At 41.2% G+C, this 17,506-nt stretch overlaps 1 protein-coding gene across 3 annotated transcripts in view; it reads left to right on the forward strand.

Moving 5' to 3' along the window:
* Positions 1-10,782, forward strand: part of LOC138760002 (guanine nucleotide-binding protein G(q) subunit alpha) — a 226,903-nt gene extending 216,121 nt beyond the window's left edge. For all 3 annotated transcript variants that reach the window (XM_069930450.1, XM_069930454.1, XM_069930448.1), the window contains exon 8: positions 8,902-10,782. In XM_069930450.1, the coding sequence (XP_069786551.1) occupies positions 8,902-9,092 (191 nt within the window). In that variant the 3' untranslated portion in view covers positions 9,093-10,782. The remainder of the gene's footprint in view (positions 1-8,901) is intronic.
* The last annotated feature ends 6,724 nt before the right edge of the window (positions 10,783-17,506 follow it).

The following is a 17,506-nucleotide window of genomic DNA, read 5'->3' on the forward strand; positions in this document are numbered from 1 at the left end:
GATTCCGAGCATTTATATCAACTTGACAATGTGTTCAGCGATTCCACAAGTGTACACCGATGTCTATTGAAGCTCATTATAGAATACTTCGCCTCAATCTCTCTTTCTGTACATACCTTGAATTTGTCCTATCCCTCCACATTATGAGTTTTTCTCTCTCTCTCTATGTCTTTCTATCCTGGTCATTCATTCTCTCTTTGAGGATTGCCTCTTGGAACTCTGTTTCATTTCGTACCTTCCTCTTGATTTCCTGGTCATTCATTCTTCCTCCACCCAAACCCTCAGGTCACAACTCTCATTGTTCCTATTCCATGTCCCTCACTTTCTTTCATGCATCTCTTGCATCCATCTAGGCCAGGTCTCCCTCCAATCTGGATTTGTCCCTCTCTCTCACAATGACATCCCTTGTTCATTCTTCTCTCCCCTCCATACACTCCCCTCCCACCACCTAATCTCCCTCTCCTTATCTTTCCTAGGTGTTTCCCACCCCCCACTCTCTCTCTCTCTCTCTCGTCCCAAAGCTCACTCTATCCACATCCTGGGCCCCCACTCCATCCCATGTACCTCTGTCTCTGATCTGCTCCTCTAACCCGTCTTATGCTATTCAATGTCTGATGATCTGACTCACCAGTTTTCCTCTATCTCATATTTCTCTCTCCTGGGGGTTCCTCACTCTGTCTTGCATCATTCTATCCTGTCTCCTCTTTCACTGTCCATAATCTCCTTATCAATTTATCTTTCTCACTATCCTGGGTCTCTCTTTCTCTCCTGGGTCTCCTTATCACTCAGTATTCTCTCCCAGTTCTTTTTCTATCTCTCCCTCTTGATTCTGGGTATCTCCCAGGTTTTTGCCCCACACACAAACAGATCTAAGGTCTCTCTCAATTTTGACTCTGTATTCCAAGTTTCTATCCCATGCTTCTATCTGTCACACACTCTCTCTCACCCCCTCTCTTCTCTATCCAGTGCCTCCTTCTCCCCCCCCCCCCCCGTCCTCAACACCATCCCGACTCTCCCTTTTTCCCAGGTCTGTCTCTCTAAACTCACTGATACAACTTTGACCCCAGCCAAAGGCCACTCCTCTCCAACAATTGCCGATAAATAAAAATAATTAATTTCTACTTGAGGGCTCATTTTGAGTGGAATACTGTTATCGGTTTGATCCATTCTGCAAGTGGTGAGCACAGCTGAATTGATAGAGGTGGGTGAGACGGAATATCAGAGCCTCTGCTGCCAAGGCCTTACCGTGTGGTCCCAACCAGATGGCGATGTCACTCTCCATTTAAGTATTGTGAGGTTTAGCGGGACCCCACAGCACTACACCCTGAAATATCTGCTTTCTTCCACAAACATGGCTTCTCCTCCACCACCTGAATCTCCCCCATTTCTTGCTCATCTGCCATGGCCCTCTCTGCCCCCAGATGCAACACAGAATCCCCTTCATCCTCACCTACCACCCCACCAGCCTCCACATCCAACACATTATCAGCTGGAATTTCTGGCACTTTAAACAGGATCCCACCACCAGACACATTTTCTCTTCTTCTCCCCTCTCTGCCTTCCATTGGAATTGCTCCCTCTGTGATTCCCTCGTGCCCTCATCCCTCCCCACCTATCACACTTCACTTGAATATTCACAGGACTGATTTACTGCATGCAGTGCTCCCTTTGTGGTCGCTCCCTCCACTACAGTAGAGACCTCCTAGTAGTCACCCATTTCAATTCTGAGTCACACTCATTTTCTCACATGTCTGTCCATGGCCTTATGTACTAACCTATTCAGGCCATCCACAGATCAGAGGAACAACACCTTATTTTCTGTCTGGGTGCATTTCAGCCAGATGGCGTTAATATCGCCTTCTCTGTTTTCTGTTAACCTGCTAGCCATTTTTTCCCCTCTCCCTTTCCATTTTCCAGTTCTCCCCCTTCCCCCTCCTCCCACCCAGTCATCCCCCCTCCCCGATTGCTGCTGTCCCCTCCCCTCCTTTCTCCACCTATCATCTCCTCCCTTTGCCCCCTCATTACCCACCCCCCATCCCCATCCTTTTGCTCTGCTTCCTGCCAACATTCTTCCATACATTGTTGAAGGGCTGAAGCCCGAAACTTCAGTGATGTATTCTACCTTTGCTACATAAAGGACACTGTTTGACCAACTGAGTTTCTCCAGTTTTTGTGTTTATACTTTTTGTATTCCTTCACTAGTCCTTATTAAAGGCATATGTTTGTTGCTTATTGACGATGGCCCACTGAAAATTACTTCTGTAACTGGCATCACTTTCAGACTCTTATTTGAAAACACTAAGGAAATATTGTCTAATCTGTAAGGGATTTTCATTGATTCAGCAGGGGCCTCTAATGTGGTACTAAGCTTCTTATAGAATCAGGATCTCAGTGGAATTTCCTGGTTAGTGTCAGCATTAGGTTCTTAATACAAGTAACATGGGCGGCATTGCCATGGGTAAGCACAGATGGACTACAGAATTACAACTTATCTCAGTATTTCTATCTGGTTTTCTATTGTGTAATAAGTTTCAGTCATTTAAAGTAATTTTTTGAAGCTATTGCAATTAAAAGTTGGCTCATTCACCTGCTTGGAAAATTCAGGACATGTTGTCACAGTGAAGAGCTCAGCAGTGAAAAATGTTGGTGACCCCGTTGAGCCCAGACGTCCCTCTGGTCTCAAGAACATGGATCCAGCAGAGATCAACGCTGTTGCCATCAAACTGTCCCCCTTCTGGACCCATCGCTCGCGTACACGGTTCGGGTAGGTGGAGGCGCAATTTCAACTGAGAAATACTTCAGCAGACGCCATGATGTTCTACCACGTCGTGAGCATGCTGGACGAAGAAATGGCAGCCAGGGTGGACAATCTAATACACAACCCACCGGCCGAGGGTAAATATCCTGCCCTCAAGAACCTGCTCCTTGGCACTTTCGGGCTCTTCCCTCAGCAACGTGCCTCTTTGAAGTCCTGTGTATGCCTTTCGGCTCCAAGAATGCAGCCCAGACTTTTCAGCGCCTCATGGACGCAGTGGGTAGGGACTTAGACTTTGTGTTTATCTACCTGGACAATATCCTTATTGCCCGCCGCAACCACAAAGAGCACAAGGCCCACCTCCATACCCTGTTTGCCCGACTGGCAGAGTTTGGCCTCACGATCAACGTGGCTGAGTGCCAGTTTGGCAAGCAGACGCTGCAGTTCCTGGGGCACACCATCTCGGCAGCAGGTGCTGCCCCGGCGCCAGAGAAGATTGCGGCCATCCAGCGGTTCCCCAAGCCAACCACCCTCAAGGGCCTGCAGGAGTTTGTGGGGATGGTAAATTTTTATCATCGGTTCATCCCCAGTGCCGCCCACACCAACGCTATTCGCGTTGATCGCCACTAAGGAGAAAGTCCTGACCTGGTTGGAGGAGGCAGAGACCGCTTCTGCTGCAACAAAGGAGGCCCTCGCCAACGCAACTTTATTGGTGCACCCACGCCTGGAGGCACACACGACGCTCTTGGTGGACACCTCAGCCACGTGAGTAGGGGCCGTACTCAAGCAGTGGTTCAACGGACAGTGGCGCCCGCTGGCCTTCTTTAGCAAACAGCTGTGCCCGCCGGAGTTCAAGTACAGCACTTTCGACCGGAGCTCCTGGTGCTGTACCTTGCCATCCAGCACTTTCAATACTTTCTGGAGGGCAGGCCCTTCGTGGTGTTCATGGACCACAAACCCCTTAAACAGACACTTGTAATGGTCAAAGATCCGTGGTCGGCTCGCCAGCAACACCACCTCTCCTACGTGTTGGAGTTCATCACCAACATTTGGCACAGGGCAGGCAAAGACAACGTCATGGCGGATGCGCTTTCTCGTCCGGCGATCAATGCTGTCGCCCCCGTCCTTGAAGACACACAGTAGGCACAGACCCAGAAGATGGACACAGAGATGCAGGCTCTCCGAATCGCCATCTCTGGCCTCGAGCTCCAGGACATTCAGTTGCCCAACAGCCTGGACACGCTGCTCTGCAATGCCTCCACTGGCTCCACTGGTTCTGTGGGGGGGCGGGCATTGTGTGGCAGCGCACTCTCTCATGATGAACCGGCCCCTGCGTGTAACGTCACATGGCGGGGCAGCCATGGGAAGATGGCGCTGTCAGGGTTTCTCCCTGCCTCAAGTCTCCTGCCCAGTGCACGCCTGGAGCAGCGATTATGGTGTCACAATGCACAAGGTGACTGAGCTCATGCTCCCCTTAAAAGGGCCCATGCTGAATTTGAATAAAAACAGTCATTAACGACTTTCAATGTGGTGGCTGAGTCTTTCTTGGCTGTGTCCAGCACTACAAAGCGAGCTTTAAGTTGAAAGTGATAGAAATTACCAAGAAAACTAACAACTGTGCTGCTACAAGAAAATTTGATGTGCATGAGAAGTTGGTAAGAGATTGGAGGAAGAAAGAAGAAACTTTAACAAGAATATCAAAAAAGCAATGTTCTTTGAGAAAAGGAATCACTCATTGGCCAGAGTTGGAAAATCACATTGCCGAATGGATATGTGAACAGAGGCAAAATTGCTACATAGTCACCCAAAATAAATTTGCACTGCAGTGGGCCAGGTCACACCAGACTTCGGTGATTTTTAGGCTACAGTAGGCTGGTGCAATCATTTCATGAACAGGAAGAATCTGGTATTCCACCAAAAAACAAAAATTGCACTGAAACTACCAAATTTATTATACATAAGCAGCAGAAACACCAGTTTGCATTAGCAAATATTGGAAACATGGACGAAAGCCCCATGAATTTCAACATGATAGCCAATAGAACAGTGGAATGTGAAGGTGTGAAAACTGTGCAACCAGAAGTACAGGCCATGAAAGGACCAAGTTTACCATGATGTTATCGTGCATGGCTGATGGGACAAAAGGAAGATCATGGTAATCTTAAAATGCAAAATTAAACCTAAAATTAAATTCCCTGCAGGTGTTTTTGTACATTTTCATGTAAAAGGATGGATGGATGAAAATTGTGTAAAACTATGGATAGACAATGTGTGGATCAGGCACCCAAGCAGTTTACACAACGAACACTTTGCGAGTCTGGGATATGTTCCGTAAAAGTAAATTAGCACTACATAATGCTTGGTTATCCTGGGTCTGATGTCTATATTGCAACCTCTTGATGTCTGCTTGAACAAGCCATTCAAAGACCACATGCATGAGGAATGGAATCTGTGGATGTCGAGTGCAGAAAAGTTGTTTACATAAGGTGGAGCAATGCACGCTGCATCGCTTCATATGCTGTGTATCTTCATGCTCACGGTAGGAATAAAGTTAGAGACTGGGATAAAATCATTTTAAAAGTGCAGTATCTCTTGTGCATTGATGCCATGGAAGATGATTTATTGTGGGACACTGACAATAAAGCTGAAACTGCCTCATCAGATACAGACTGGGACCCATTTGATGACTGAGAGTATGGATGTGCTTGCCGCCATCTTTGCTTCAGACTATGAAAGCGAGAGCGATTTTGAAAGGTGCAAATTGTGTTGAGCTGAATTTAAGATCTCAAAAGTATATCTGGCATATAAGTCGACCCCCATGACTCGACTTGTACGCCAAAATATACATGAGGTGTAGTAAGGTTATTTCCTATGGTGGAAGAGTCTAGGAAAGAGGGCGCAACTTCAGGATTGAATGGTAACCACGTAGAACAGAGATGTGGAGGAATTTCTTTCACCATGGGGTGGCAGATCTGAAATTTGTTACCACATGCTGCTATGGAGGCCAGGTCATTGGGTGTATTTAAGGCAGAGATATTTAGCCAGGGCATCCAAAGGTTATGGGGAGAAGGTTGAGCAGTGGGGCTGAGTGGGAAAATGGTTAGCTCATGATTAAATGGCGGGGCTGACACAATGGGCTGAACAGCCTCTTTCAGCTCCTATTTCTCATGTTCTTATTTAAAGGTTTAGCTCATAGCCTTGTCATTCTTTTGAAGTGCTTTGTGACTTGGTAAACCACTCATGTTTAGTTTTTAATCTTGTGCCACTGATTTCCATGAAAGATCGTTTCATCTTCAAACTATAGGAGTGGGCATCTTCATGCCAATTGTATTTTTCAAGCACTACAATTAAGAACCAGGGTGATGTCTTTTTTTCAGTTATAGTTTGATCTGCTGAGCTGTGCACTTCCTCACAGTGTGATAAATTGGTCAATACTAATAAAGCTGGATGTGCGTCACAATTGGAACAGTCTTCTCTGATTTGCTTTTTGATTTGGCTGCACTGGTAACCTGATAAAATATTAGAAATCATTCTGCACATGTGGTTTGCTTGGCTTTGATCATTGACCAACTTAAAATCATTTGCAAAGCTGTTGTTGATTGCTTTTATCTGAACCATTTATTCTTTCAACAGATCACATCCTCTTTTATCTTGGAACAGCTTGTTTTTAATTATTACAAATTGATTGCTCCTGCTTATTTAATGCAAGCAACTTGTATATTTCACACACATCACTCTTTATCCTTGCTCATTTGAGGCCAGCAATTAACTTCTCCAGTTTATAGAAAATAACTTTGGATTCTAAATCCAGAGTAAGTTTTGTAATATGAGACATCCAGGAGGTTGCAGATGCTGGAATCTGGAGCAATAAACAATCTGCTGGAGGAACTCAGCAGATTACACAACATCAGTGGGAGAAAAGGAATTGTCAATGTTTAGGGCCAGAATAATTTTACTTTTAAAGCTAATCTCTGATTAGTGGGTCGACTTTGAAATACGGTAATCATGACTATATTTTTTGCATTGGTGGCAAAATCTATCTGGAATTACTTTCACCAAATTTTGTTTCCTCAACAAAGATTATCAGGATCAGCAGTTAATCAAAGGTGGCACTTCTACGTTGAAGAATGGCTGGAAGATCTATTATTTTGTCCCTGCACGACACAAAACTTTATATTTCACTTTCAAAATATTTTTAATATTTCAGGTAACATGAGTTTATTTTCTCACTTGAGCATTCTCAAAGCAGCGCAATTATGAAATAATAAATGTCACTACACAGAAGATCGAAGGCGATTCATCAGGTTTGCCACAGTGGTGTCAGCCTTCCTCTTCCCACATCCACCTGTCCTTGGACTATGTTATACAGTCTTTAATGTCAGAAACCTGGCTTTCAGCACCTCAGAGTTAAGCAAAGGGTCTGTCTCAGGACAAGCCAACAACAATCACAAAAAGCCAGCCACTGTTGAAGCTCCAACCCCTGATTAATTGCCTATCATGTATAATTATAATATCTTCCACATTCACAAACAACCAAAATAATCAGAAACCATTATACTATGATTTAGTAGTTACTCCTTAATAAGATTGATCAGTCTTGTCACTTGTATATACTAAAGAGGATTAAGTATTGACTCCAGCTGAGTCTGAGACATCTTCACTTAGAATTTGTTGATAACATCAAATGTTCCTACAATAGACAAATCAAAGCCTTTACAAAGTGTCTACATTGTTTCTAAATATCATCTACCATAAGATTTACCCATTTTGTAAACCTCATGTTGCCTGGTACAAAACTGAATGAGACATTCAAATAACAACTGGCTATCTACTCAAGATTTATAAAAGAAAGCCTACAGATGCTGGGGCCAAGTGCAATACAAAAAAACAATATGCTCAAAACATTTATTACCCTAAAACTTCCATGGATTAAAATGAACTTACTGTTTAACTTCCTATGGATGTTGCATTTGGGGTGATTTTTTTGTTTTTGGTTGGAAAAAAAAGAGCAATGACCAAATAAAAATATAAGAACTCAAAATTCCTCAGAGACAGGAGCCCTCATGTGATCAATTTGAAGCAGTTATGATACAGCCATCAATTCATATTCTAAGACGATACCAAAGCGTTTCTAAGTAATAAGTACAGTCGGTTATATTTTAGAAACTATAATGGGGAATTTGTACAGAGAAGGCATCCACAAAGAGTACTGTGTGATAGATGGACTGTTGCTGCATTGAAAATATTGATTGATATGTTTATGAATCAAATTCTCACTATGCTCTGATTTTCTTTTAATGTTGATTTCCCTTTTTTCTTCCCACACACACCCTAGTGCCATATTACAATGTCAATAATCAGTGGAAATAATTTGTCATCACTGAAATCATCAGTAAATCTGAAAGTTTTGCTGGACTTCTCAAATATCTCTTCACAACTGAAACATCCCATCCTTGATATGACCCTGATGTTTTTACATTGCATTTTTATGTTTTTTTAAATTTTCTCATCCTCAAAATATACGTAGTGTGGGCTCTAACATATACAATTTCTAACCTTTTCTCCCTGTTACTGTCTTTACCTACAATGGCAGATTCTTTTTTTTTTCCTTTTGACTTTATGAACAATCTGTTAATTTGGATTTGGTAGAGTTGTTTGAAGTTGGCAAAATATTGGCCAGCTGACATGGATATAGAAATTCAAAAGAGAAAATGCATTAACTACTCAGTCAATCAAGGTATCATTTTTGGATAGTAAAACATATAAGTTTCCAGTACATAACCTTTCAACAGAATATTGGAAACGTCTCATTCATCTGAGTATTTGGAGCACTCCCTCAGTTCTGCACTGGAGTGTCATCTTAAACCAAGTTTGTCACAGAAAAGAAGAATAACATTAATACTCCTAACAATTTAATGGGTGACTTTGTTCAAGTAGTTTATTTATTTATGCAGAAATAGCTCATATACAAGCTCTCTGTTTGGAAATTCTGTATGAGTATGTAATATTTGTGTATTGCTTTGCTTTTTACCGTTGTTGCAAAGTTAGGGTTCGAGTTTTGCCACACTCTTTGCAGCATCTGTTTAATAAGACTACCTAAGAAACATTAACTAATCATATTCACTCTCCAATTATCTCATTAATAGGACCACAGCGAGATGCACAAGCAGCAAGAGAGTTTATTTTGAAGATGTTTGTGGACCTGAATCCAGATAGTGACAAAATTATCTACTCCCACTTCACATGTGCCACAGACACAGAAAATATACGGTTTGTCTTTGCTGCTGTCAAGGACACTATTCTACAATTAAACCTGAAAGAATATAACCTGGTCTAGTATATTAACTGGCCTGACAATAAATACTAGTAACTGTATTATCTGTGAAAATGATTTGCATAATTCTAATTTATTGCTATCCTGGACTCTGTGCTTCCACAGAGTTTTAGTAAATATTATGATTTTATTTAACAAAATGGGCAAAAAGATGCTGACATGTTTATGGCACCTGTCTACTTTTCAGGCAAAACTTTGTGACCATGCAAAATTTTAATTTTTGCTGTAAATTCTCAGTTCTGCACTCAAAGGGTTGGGTTTTTTGCTTTTCTAAACACATCCCTTCCTCCTCCTCCTTCTCCCCAAAGAAATATTTGAGGTACAATGTCCTTTTATGATATGTTCCTCTTGACATTCTGTGGTACACAGTTATTGTGCTAACGTTTGTTTGGTGGAATCAAGCCGTCAATTATACTTATTGTACTGCTTTTTTGGGGGTGAGAAGGATTGGTCCTGTGAATTTTAAATTATTGATATGTATAATTTAAACTAAGTTCCATACTATGTGATTTGTCTTCACTTTAAGCTTATAAAGATGGGAGATCATTAAGCAATAGTTGATTGCCATAATGACTCAGCTTTAAATGTTACCACACTGATTTAAAAAAAAGGATAGATGTAGGTAAGAATACAATATTGAGGATGTTGTGTACTTGTAAAACAATATATGGGGTTTGAATTCTATTTATTATGTGCCACACTATTGCTGTTACTAAATTTGTTTTCTGGGAAGATGTCAAACAAATGTCATAAACACAATATTTGCTGATACTTGCAATATCTGCATAGGTCTACTTCCTTAGAACTGTATCTGGAGATATCATTGACGTTCTCACTTTGATCCAGTGTAATTTTTTAATGTTACTTATTGGCTTTTAGTCAGGAGCATTTTAATATTACTACTCTATTGTTTGTTTTACTAATTTTGAATTTGATTCGATAAAAAATGCTTTCCTCAAGATGCCAAAACAGAATGTGGCTTGAAGCACAGTAATAGCACTTGAGTACAAGATGAACAACAAACAAATAACATTGCAGCGTTGGCTCTTTGGATCTTCTAAAAATAATTCATTTGACATGCCAAAATAAATGAGAAAAAATGGTGCTTTTTTCACATTGTATAATATTTGCCATTATCTGTATACTATTCTTTAACATAAGCTGCTCAGTGTCCATGACCAATTTTGTATCTAACTTTTTTTACACATATGTTAAAAGGTACTGTAATCATGTTTTGATAAAATCTTGTACGATCCTTAATTTTAAACCAAAATAGTTCCATTTGCCATAACTAGTTGGAAAATTAACCTGTATTATTACTTTTGTCCAGCCATAGACAAACTTTTAAAATGTGAGGCCTGGGCTTTCAACAAAAGAAAAATTTGTGAATGTTTTAAGAGAGATTTGAATGAATGACTCAACTTCATTTAACTCAATCTTTTGAGAGGATAGCTCAGAATCTTCAAAATGGTCAAGGTCAGTTAATTTAAAAATTTCTGCACTGGCCATCGTCAAAGGTAAAATACCTGTATGCATGGTTTTATGCTTAAAAGCTCTTTTTTGTTATGGAGAACCAAAGTTAATGGTCTGTGATCGTCTCCCTTCACTCCTGCTCCTCGACCCATGATGCATTAATGTTCCAAAAATTATAATTTGTAAAAAAAAAATAAATCTGGCTGTAGGTTTAGTGTAATTACATGTGTTGTAATCATTTTGTGTGTGTGTGTGTGAGAGAGAGAGAGAGAGACATGCACACATATTGGCTTTGTGAGAACTTTTGCAGATTGAATGCACTGCATTGATAGATAGATACCTAATTGTATTGTAAATCATATAGCAAATTCACATTTTTGAATAATATTTACTTTTTTAAGAGGTAACGTAAATTTTTGCCAGTTTCTTTCTCAGCTGCAGATATTTTTAAATTTAGACCTGCAGCACGGTAACAGGCCATTTCAGCCCACGAGTCTGTGCCGTCCAATTTACACACAATTAATCTACACCCCCGGTACGTTTTGAACAGTGGGAGGAAACCGGAGCCCCCGGGGAAAACCACACAGTCATGGGGAGAACGTACAAATTCCTTACAGACAGCACAGGATATGAACCCTGGTCCTGATCACTGGCGCTGTAAAGGTGTTCGCTAACCACAATGCCAACCGTGTCGCCCTTGTGACATTTGGGAAATGTAATTATCTTATTGTGTAGTCTGATTAATATACATCAGGATCATTTTCTGATCAAAGTTAATTCCTTTTGATATAGCCTGGAAAGTTTAGCAAAATATCTCACCCATGAAATGGACAAAAACTACCGGTAACTGCACCATTTCTTCTTGTCTTCTTTTGTGAAAGAAAATAATGTGCTGTGGAGAAATCCTTTGAAATTAGAATATTGTTTCAAAATCAATATATCATTTGCTAATCCATGTATCTTTAGTGTATCTGATAGGATTGGTTCCAGTTTATATCGTACTGCATGTATGAATTAATAGTAAATACATCCAAAATTTGTGTTTCATGCCTTATAAAAGTGGCATTAAGAACTTGGTGCCTCAAAACCGAAGCCTGAGAAAGATGACCTTTTGACTTTACTGAAATATATGTGCTGTATTGGATGTTACATTTTGGAAGTTAAATGACAGCTCTTAATTTTCTGATAATACACCAAAGGGACCAGTGCAGTGTTGTTAATTCCTATGAAAGGATCAAGATATTTTACATCATCAATATTGAAGTAGAACTAATTCAAGTAACTAATTATCATTTACTAATTCATTTCATTAATTGCCAATGAATAAATATAGTTAGGTACTCTATATAAAACAATGAAAATGGTTAGCTGCATGGTTTTGTTAAAACACTCTTCACTTTTGTATTCCAACAAAATGAAAAACCTTTCATTTATTTTGTTTCACCATTGCTCAGCCAATTGGTCTTACAAGAACTTCAACAAGATGGCATTTCCATAGGCGATGATGGATGTTTTTAAGAATTAATATTTTAAATAAAAATGAGTCATATGGGGACTGGTCATTCAGTTTGCTCAAATAATATAGAGCTGCTGAGATCTAAATTGCACAGGATAGTCAAATATGGTGTGATCAATATTGTTGCAGTTACAGAATCTTTTAAATGCCAATGTGGTAAAAGCTCTGGTGAGAGGTAGAGTAATTCATGCTATAAAATTTTGATCTGTAATGTTTAAAAGCATATTTGCTTTTTTTAAACAAAAATGTCATTTAAATGCATGCATATTCATTGTTTTGGGAAAGGAAATAGCTTTTGGAAAAATCTAATGTTACATTTTCTTGTCCCAAATTATCTTGCTGGTTACATATTTTTTTGGCCATAATTTTGTACTGGTTTCATTTGATGCCTCCTGATGGTAATTTTCTTCTACCCTTTTTTATGATGCCAAACTTGGAATACATTTTTATTCCAATAGATTTAGATTGCATAAATATGCAGTATTATTTTTTTTCTGGCACTTGAAAATTATCCATTTGACTTTGGTGGGAGAATTTCCACAGTTCCGATGTAATTGCATAACATAAACTTATTTGTCCCTTGTCATTGATTGTATGTTCAATAAAATAGATACCTTGAATTTTTAGGGTTCTACATGGTCATTCCAACAATAGCAATTGATGAAATATTGGTATAAAAATTCTGCATTTCACACCATGTTTTCAATAAAAATGTCAATATGCATCATATAAAACAGGCGAAAGGAAGGTGGTCATTTTTTTATCGTAAACACTTTGCGAATGTGCATCACTTTTTTGTAATCCTTTGCCATGAGTTGACGTAGTTGGCATTCAATGTCTTTGACCCTTTCTGTGTATGTGCAAATCAATTTTGTTAATAATTATGCTGCGCAAAGCAATATAAATGAGGCTGTAAGTAAATAACATTCAAAGAAAAAGTACTTTGAAGAACACAGGCCAAGATACAAATTAAGGAAATGTGAAGTGTTTGCAGATAAAGAGTGCCAATATAATTTTTGTTAAATTTAAACATACAGCATGGTAAAAGGCACTTTTGGCCCATAAACCCATGCCACCCATACCCTCGGTATGTTTTGAAAGGTGGGAGGAAACCGGAGCCCCTGAGAAAAACCCACACAGACACTGGTAGAGCATGCAATCTCTTCACAGACAGCATGGGATTCGAACCCCAGTCCCGATCACTGGTGCTGTAACAGTGTTGCGCTAACTGTGCTGTCTTTTTTTAAAATAGAATAATAAAATTGAAACAAGTGGTTCTCTGAGGGAATAGGAAAATGTGGTTAATTTGCCTAAATCATTGAAATCAGTAGATTGATTTGAGAAAATGGTTATTCGAATCATTTAGGGTCCTGCATTTTATAGACAGATGCATCAAATGTTGGAGCAAAAAAGCAATGGTGAACATTTCTAAAATAATGAATTAATCACAAACCGAGTATTGGATTTGTGACTTCAGCAGAGGAGTTACAGCTCCTGTCACCCAGTGAAGAATTGTGCAAAATGCTGAAATACTCTGATGTGCATAGTGGTAAATGATCCCCAAATAAATAAACTACCTGCCCATATTTCGGATCAAACCTTTGCAATCCTAATACATACAATAATTTGTAATGAAGACATAAAGAACATATGTTATGCTGACCCATATTTCCCTCAAAAAATGTACTAAACCCACCCTACCCCGTAACCCTCTATTTTTCCTTCATCCATGGTCCAGTCTGAGTCTCTTAAAAGCCCCTAATGTTTCAGCCTCCGCCACTATTCCAGGCACCTACAAATTTCTGTGTAAAAAAAAAAATTACCCCTGATGTCTTCCCTAAATTTATCTCTCTGAACTTTGTACATCTGTCCTCTGGAGTTTGCCATTCCAGTCCTGGGAAACAGGCATTGACTGTACACAATGCCTCTCACAATCTTGTAGATCTCTATTAAGTTTCTTCTCATCCTTCTGTGCTCCAAAGAGAAAAGTCCCAGCTCTGCTAACCTTGCCTCAGAAAACTTGTTTTCCAATCTAGGAAACATCCTGGTAAATCTCCTCTGCACCCTCTCCATGGCTTCCACATACTTCCTATAATGAGGTGACCAGAACTGAACACAATATTCCAATGTGGTATCACCAGAAATTTGTAGAGTTGTAATATGACCTCTCTTCTCCTGAATTCAATGCCTCTATTAATGAAGCCCAACATCCCATAGGCCTTCTTAACCATTCTATCAAACCATGCGGCAAACTTGAGGGATGTTTGGATTTGAACCACAAGGTCCCTCTGTTCATCCACATCCAACCATTAACCCTGTATTCACCCTTCTGGTTTGCCCTTCACACTTATCCAGATTAAACTCCATCTGCCATATTTCTGCCCAACTCTGAATCCTGTCTATATCCTCTTGTAACCTTCAACAACTTTCAGCTCCATCCACAACTCTTAACCTTCCGCCTCTTCATCCAGGTCATTTATAAAATCACAAAGAGTTAAGGGGTTCCAGAACAGATCCCTGTGGCACTCCACTAGTCACCAACCTCCAGACAGAATTCTCTGCTTTCTTCTGCAAGCATGTTTTATTATCCACACAGCCAAGGCTCTACTGATCCCATGCCTCATTACTTTCTGGATGAGTTGTGGGGACCTTGTCAAATACCTTGATAAAATCCATGTAGATCACATCTACCACCCTACCCTCAGCAATTTCTTTTGTTACCTCCTCAAAATAACTCAATAAGGCTTGTGAGATACAACCTTCCCTTCACAGAGCTATGCTATCCTTGAGTAGACTGTACTCCAAATGCTCAAAAATACTTTCCATAAGAATCCTCCTCAATACCAAAGATGTTAGACTCACCAGTCTATGATTCCCATGATTCACTCATTGTACCTTTTTTAAACAAGGGGACTACATTTGCCATTCTCCAGTCCTCTGCCAAAGGGAATTCAAAGATCATCGCTACTGTCCCAGGTATCTCATACCACAACCACCTGGGGTATATCGTGTCCAGCCCGGAGACTTAATCTTGATGTTTCTAAGAAGATCCAGCACTTCTACTTCCTTAATCTCCACATTGTCCAGCACACAGGCCTGTTCTATTCCAACCTCACCCTGATCAAGGTCCTTTTGTGAATAGGGAAGCAAAATGTTCATTCCCCAACCACCTTTGCCTCCAGGCACATGTTGCCTTCTTTATCCTTTAGTGGCCCCAACTTCATTCTCGTCATCCTTCTGTTCTTCACATCTGCATGGAACGCCTTGGGGTTCTGCTTAATCCTACATACCTAAACTTTCTCATACCCCCTTTGAGCTCTCCTAAGTCTTTTCCTATGCACCTTCCTGGCAACCATATATTTGTCAAGAAGTCTTCCTGTTTCCTATATTTGAGATATGATTCCTTTCTCTTGACATCACCTGCTTTTTCAGCCACAGTTACCTTACTCTTTACCTTGTCTCAGAGGGACAAACCTATCCTGAACCCAGCATAGGTCATCCCTAAACTTCCTCCACATTACTTCCGTGCTTTCACCCTTGAACATCTGTTTCCAATTTACTCTCACTAGTTCCTGCCTCATTCCTTTGTAAATAGCCCTTCCCCAGTTAAGCATTTTTCTATTTTCTCTTTGTATCCTTTTCCATAGCTATGCTGAAGCTGAGGGAGTTGTGGTCACTCTCACCAAAATGCTCCCCCTCCAAGAGGTCCTCCACCTAACCAGGTTCATGTCCCAGAATTAGATCTAGTTTGGCCTCTCCTCTCGTTGGCCACTCCTCATACTGTGTCAGGAATCCTTCTTGGACACACCTAACAAATTCAACCCCATCTATCCCTTTTGCAGTTAAGAAGTGCCAGTCAATATTAGAGAAGTTGAAATCACCCCTAACTACAACCTGCACCATTCCAAAATCTGCCTGCTTATCTGCTCCTTTGTGTCCCAAAGGCTATTTGGGGACCTATAGACTACTCCTAGTAGAGTGATAGCTCCTTTCCTATGTCTGACTTCCATGTCTGCAGCCTCCTCCCTTTTTCAATAGCTGTGATATTATCCTTGTGCAATAATGCTACTCCCCTTCCCACCCCCCACCCCACCCACTTCTCTTACTTCCCATCCTATTCCTTTTAAAACACCTAATCCCTGGAATCTGCCTGCATCAGCCCTTCCTCTGCCAAATTTCTGTTATGGCCACAACATCGTAGTTCCATGATCCATGCTATTAAGTTCATCCCCTTTATTCCTCATGCTGCTAGCATTGAAATAGACACATTTCAACCCTCCTAACTGGCTACATTTATGTTTTGTCCCGTCTTTCCTTCATTACCAACTCAGAACACATAGCGTCATGCTTTTTTCCTACCCTAATCTCTGCTCTCACATTCTGATTCCCACCCCCGTGCCAAACTAGTTTAAACCTTCTCCAACAGCTCAAGCAAACATACCCCCAGGGTGTTGGTCCTTTTCCAGTTCAGGTGTAGCCTGTCCTTTTTGTACAGGTTAGACCTTCTCCACTTGTTTTGAAGGGGGAGTTGCATGGACATGATCCGGTCCGAGTGGCCTGTCGGGAGGTTTTCGAGTTTGGAGGCAATGGAGTTCTTGACCATGAAGCCTACACCAGATAGGCGTTGTTCATCCATAGGCTTGTGAGACTAGTAGAGTGTGTGGCCCGCGCCGCGTTCTTGGAGGCTGCCTACATCTGCAAGGTGGACTTCACTGAGAGCGGCTATGTCGATGTCTGAGGAGTTCATGTGCGATGAGGGCAGACCGACGTTCAGGTCGGAGGCTGTCAGCCTTGTCTAGCATGGTTCTGATGTTCCAGCATGCTAGCTTGAGTTTGTGAGTATTTTTTGAGGGGGAGGACGTGGAGGGGGAGGACGTGGACCTGTCCTCGGCCCTGCGCAAAGGAGCTTTTAGGTGGAGTGCAGTGTGCGCAGTACTGGCCCCACCCTTTACACCCATGGTTCGTGTGCCGTGGCCAAGCAAGCTGGGATGTGGCAGCGAGGTCCTTGGGTCGTAGGTTTTATATTGGAGTGACCTTCTCCAATGCAGGTTTCTTACTCAGGCTGGAGGGGCCTGCCTCCCCTCCTAGGACGGACCATACCTGGTCGCAAATCACCTGTGGACATGGCCTAGGTAAATTTAATTGGGTTCTCTAACTACCTCTGAGGTAGGTCAGGGACCCGGTTGGATTCTGATGGGGTTGACCGAGTCACACCCTTTCTTTCTGCTGTGTAACTGGGGTGTAAAATGTAAAAAGCGAGGGGAGGCGGTGGCCCCGGCCTCGGCAGAGTGAAGCAGGCGGAGGCCCCGGTCCGAGCTCAATCTTCACTTCAAGCCAAAGTCCAGGAAGAGTAAAGCCCCCAGAAAGAGGTTCAATGTTGGAAACTTGCAGTCAGATGAAGTGAGAGGAAACTTCCAGGCAAACCTCA

The sequence above is a fragment of the Narcine bancroftii genome, chromosome 1 (genome assembly GCF_036971445.1).
Source record: "Narcine bancroftii isolate sNarBan1 chromosome 1, sNarBan1.hap1, whole genome shotgun sequence".
NCBI classification, from domain to species: Eukaryota; Metazoa; Chordata; class Chondrichthyes; order Torpediniformes; family Narcinidae; genus Narcine; species Narcine bancroftii.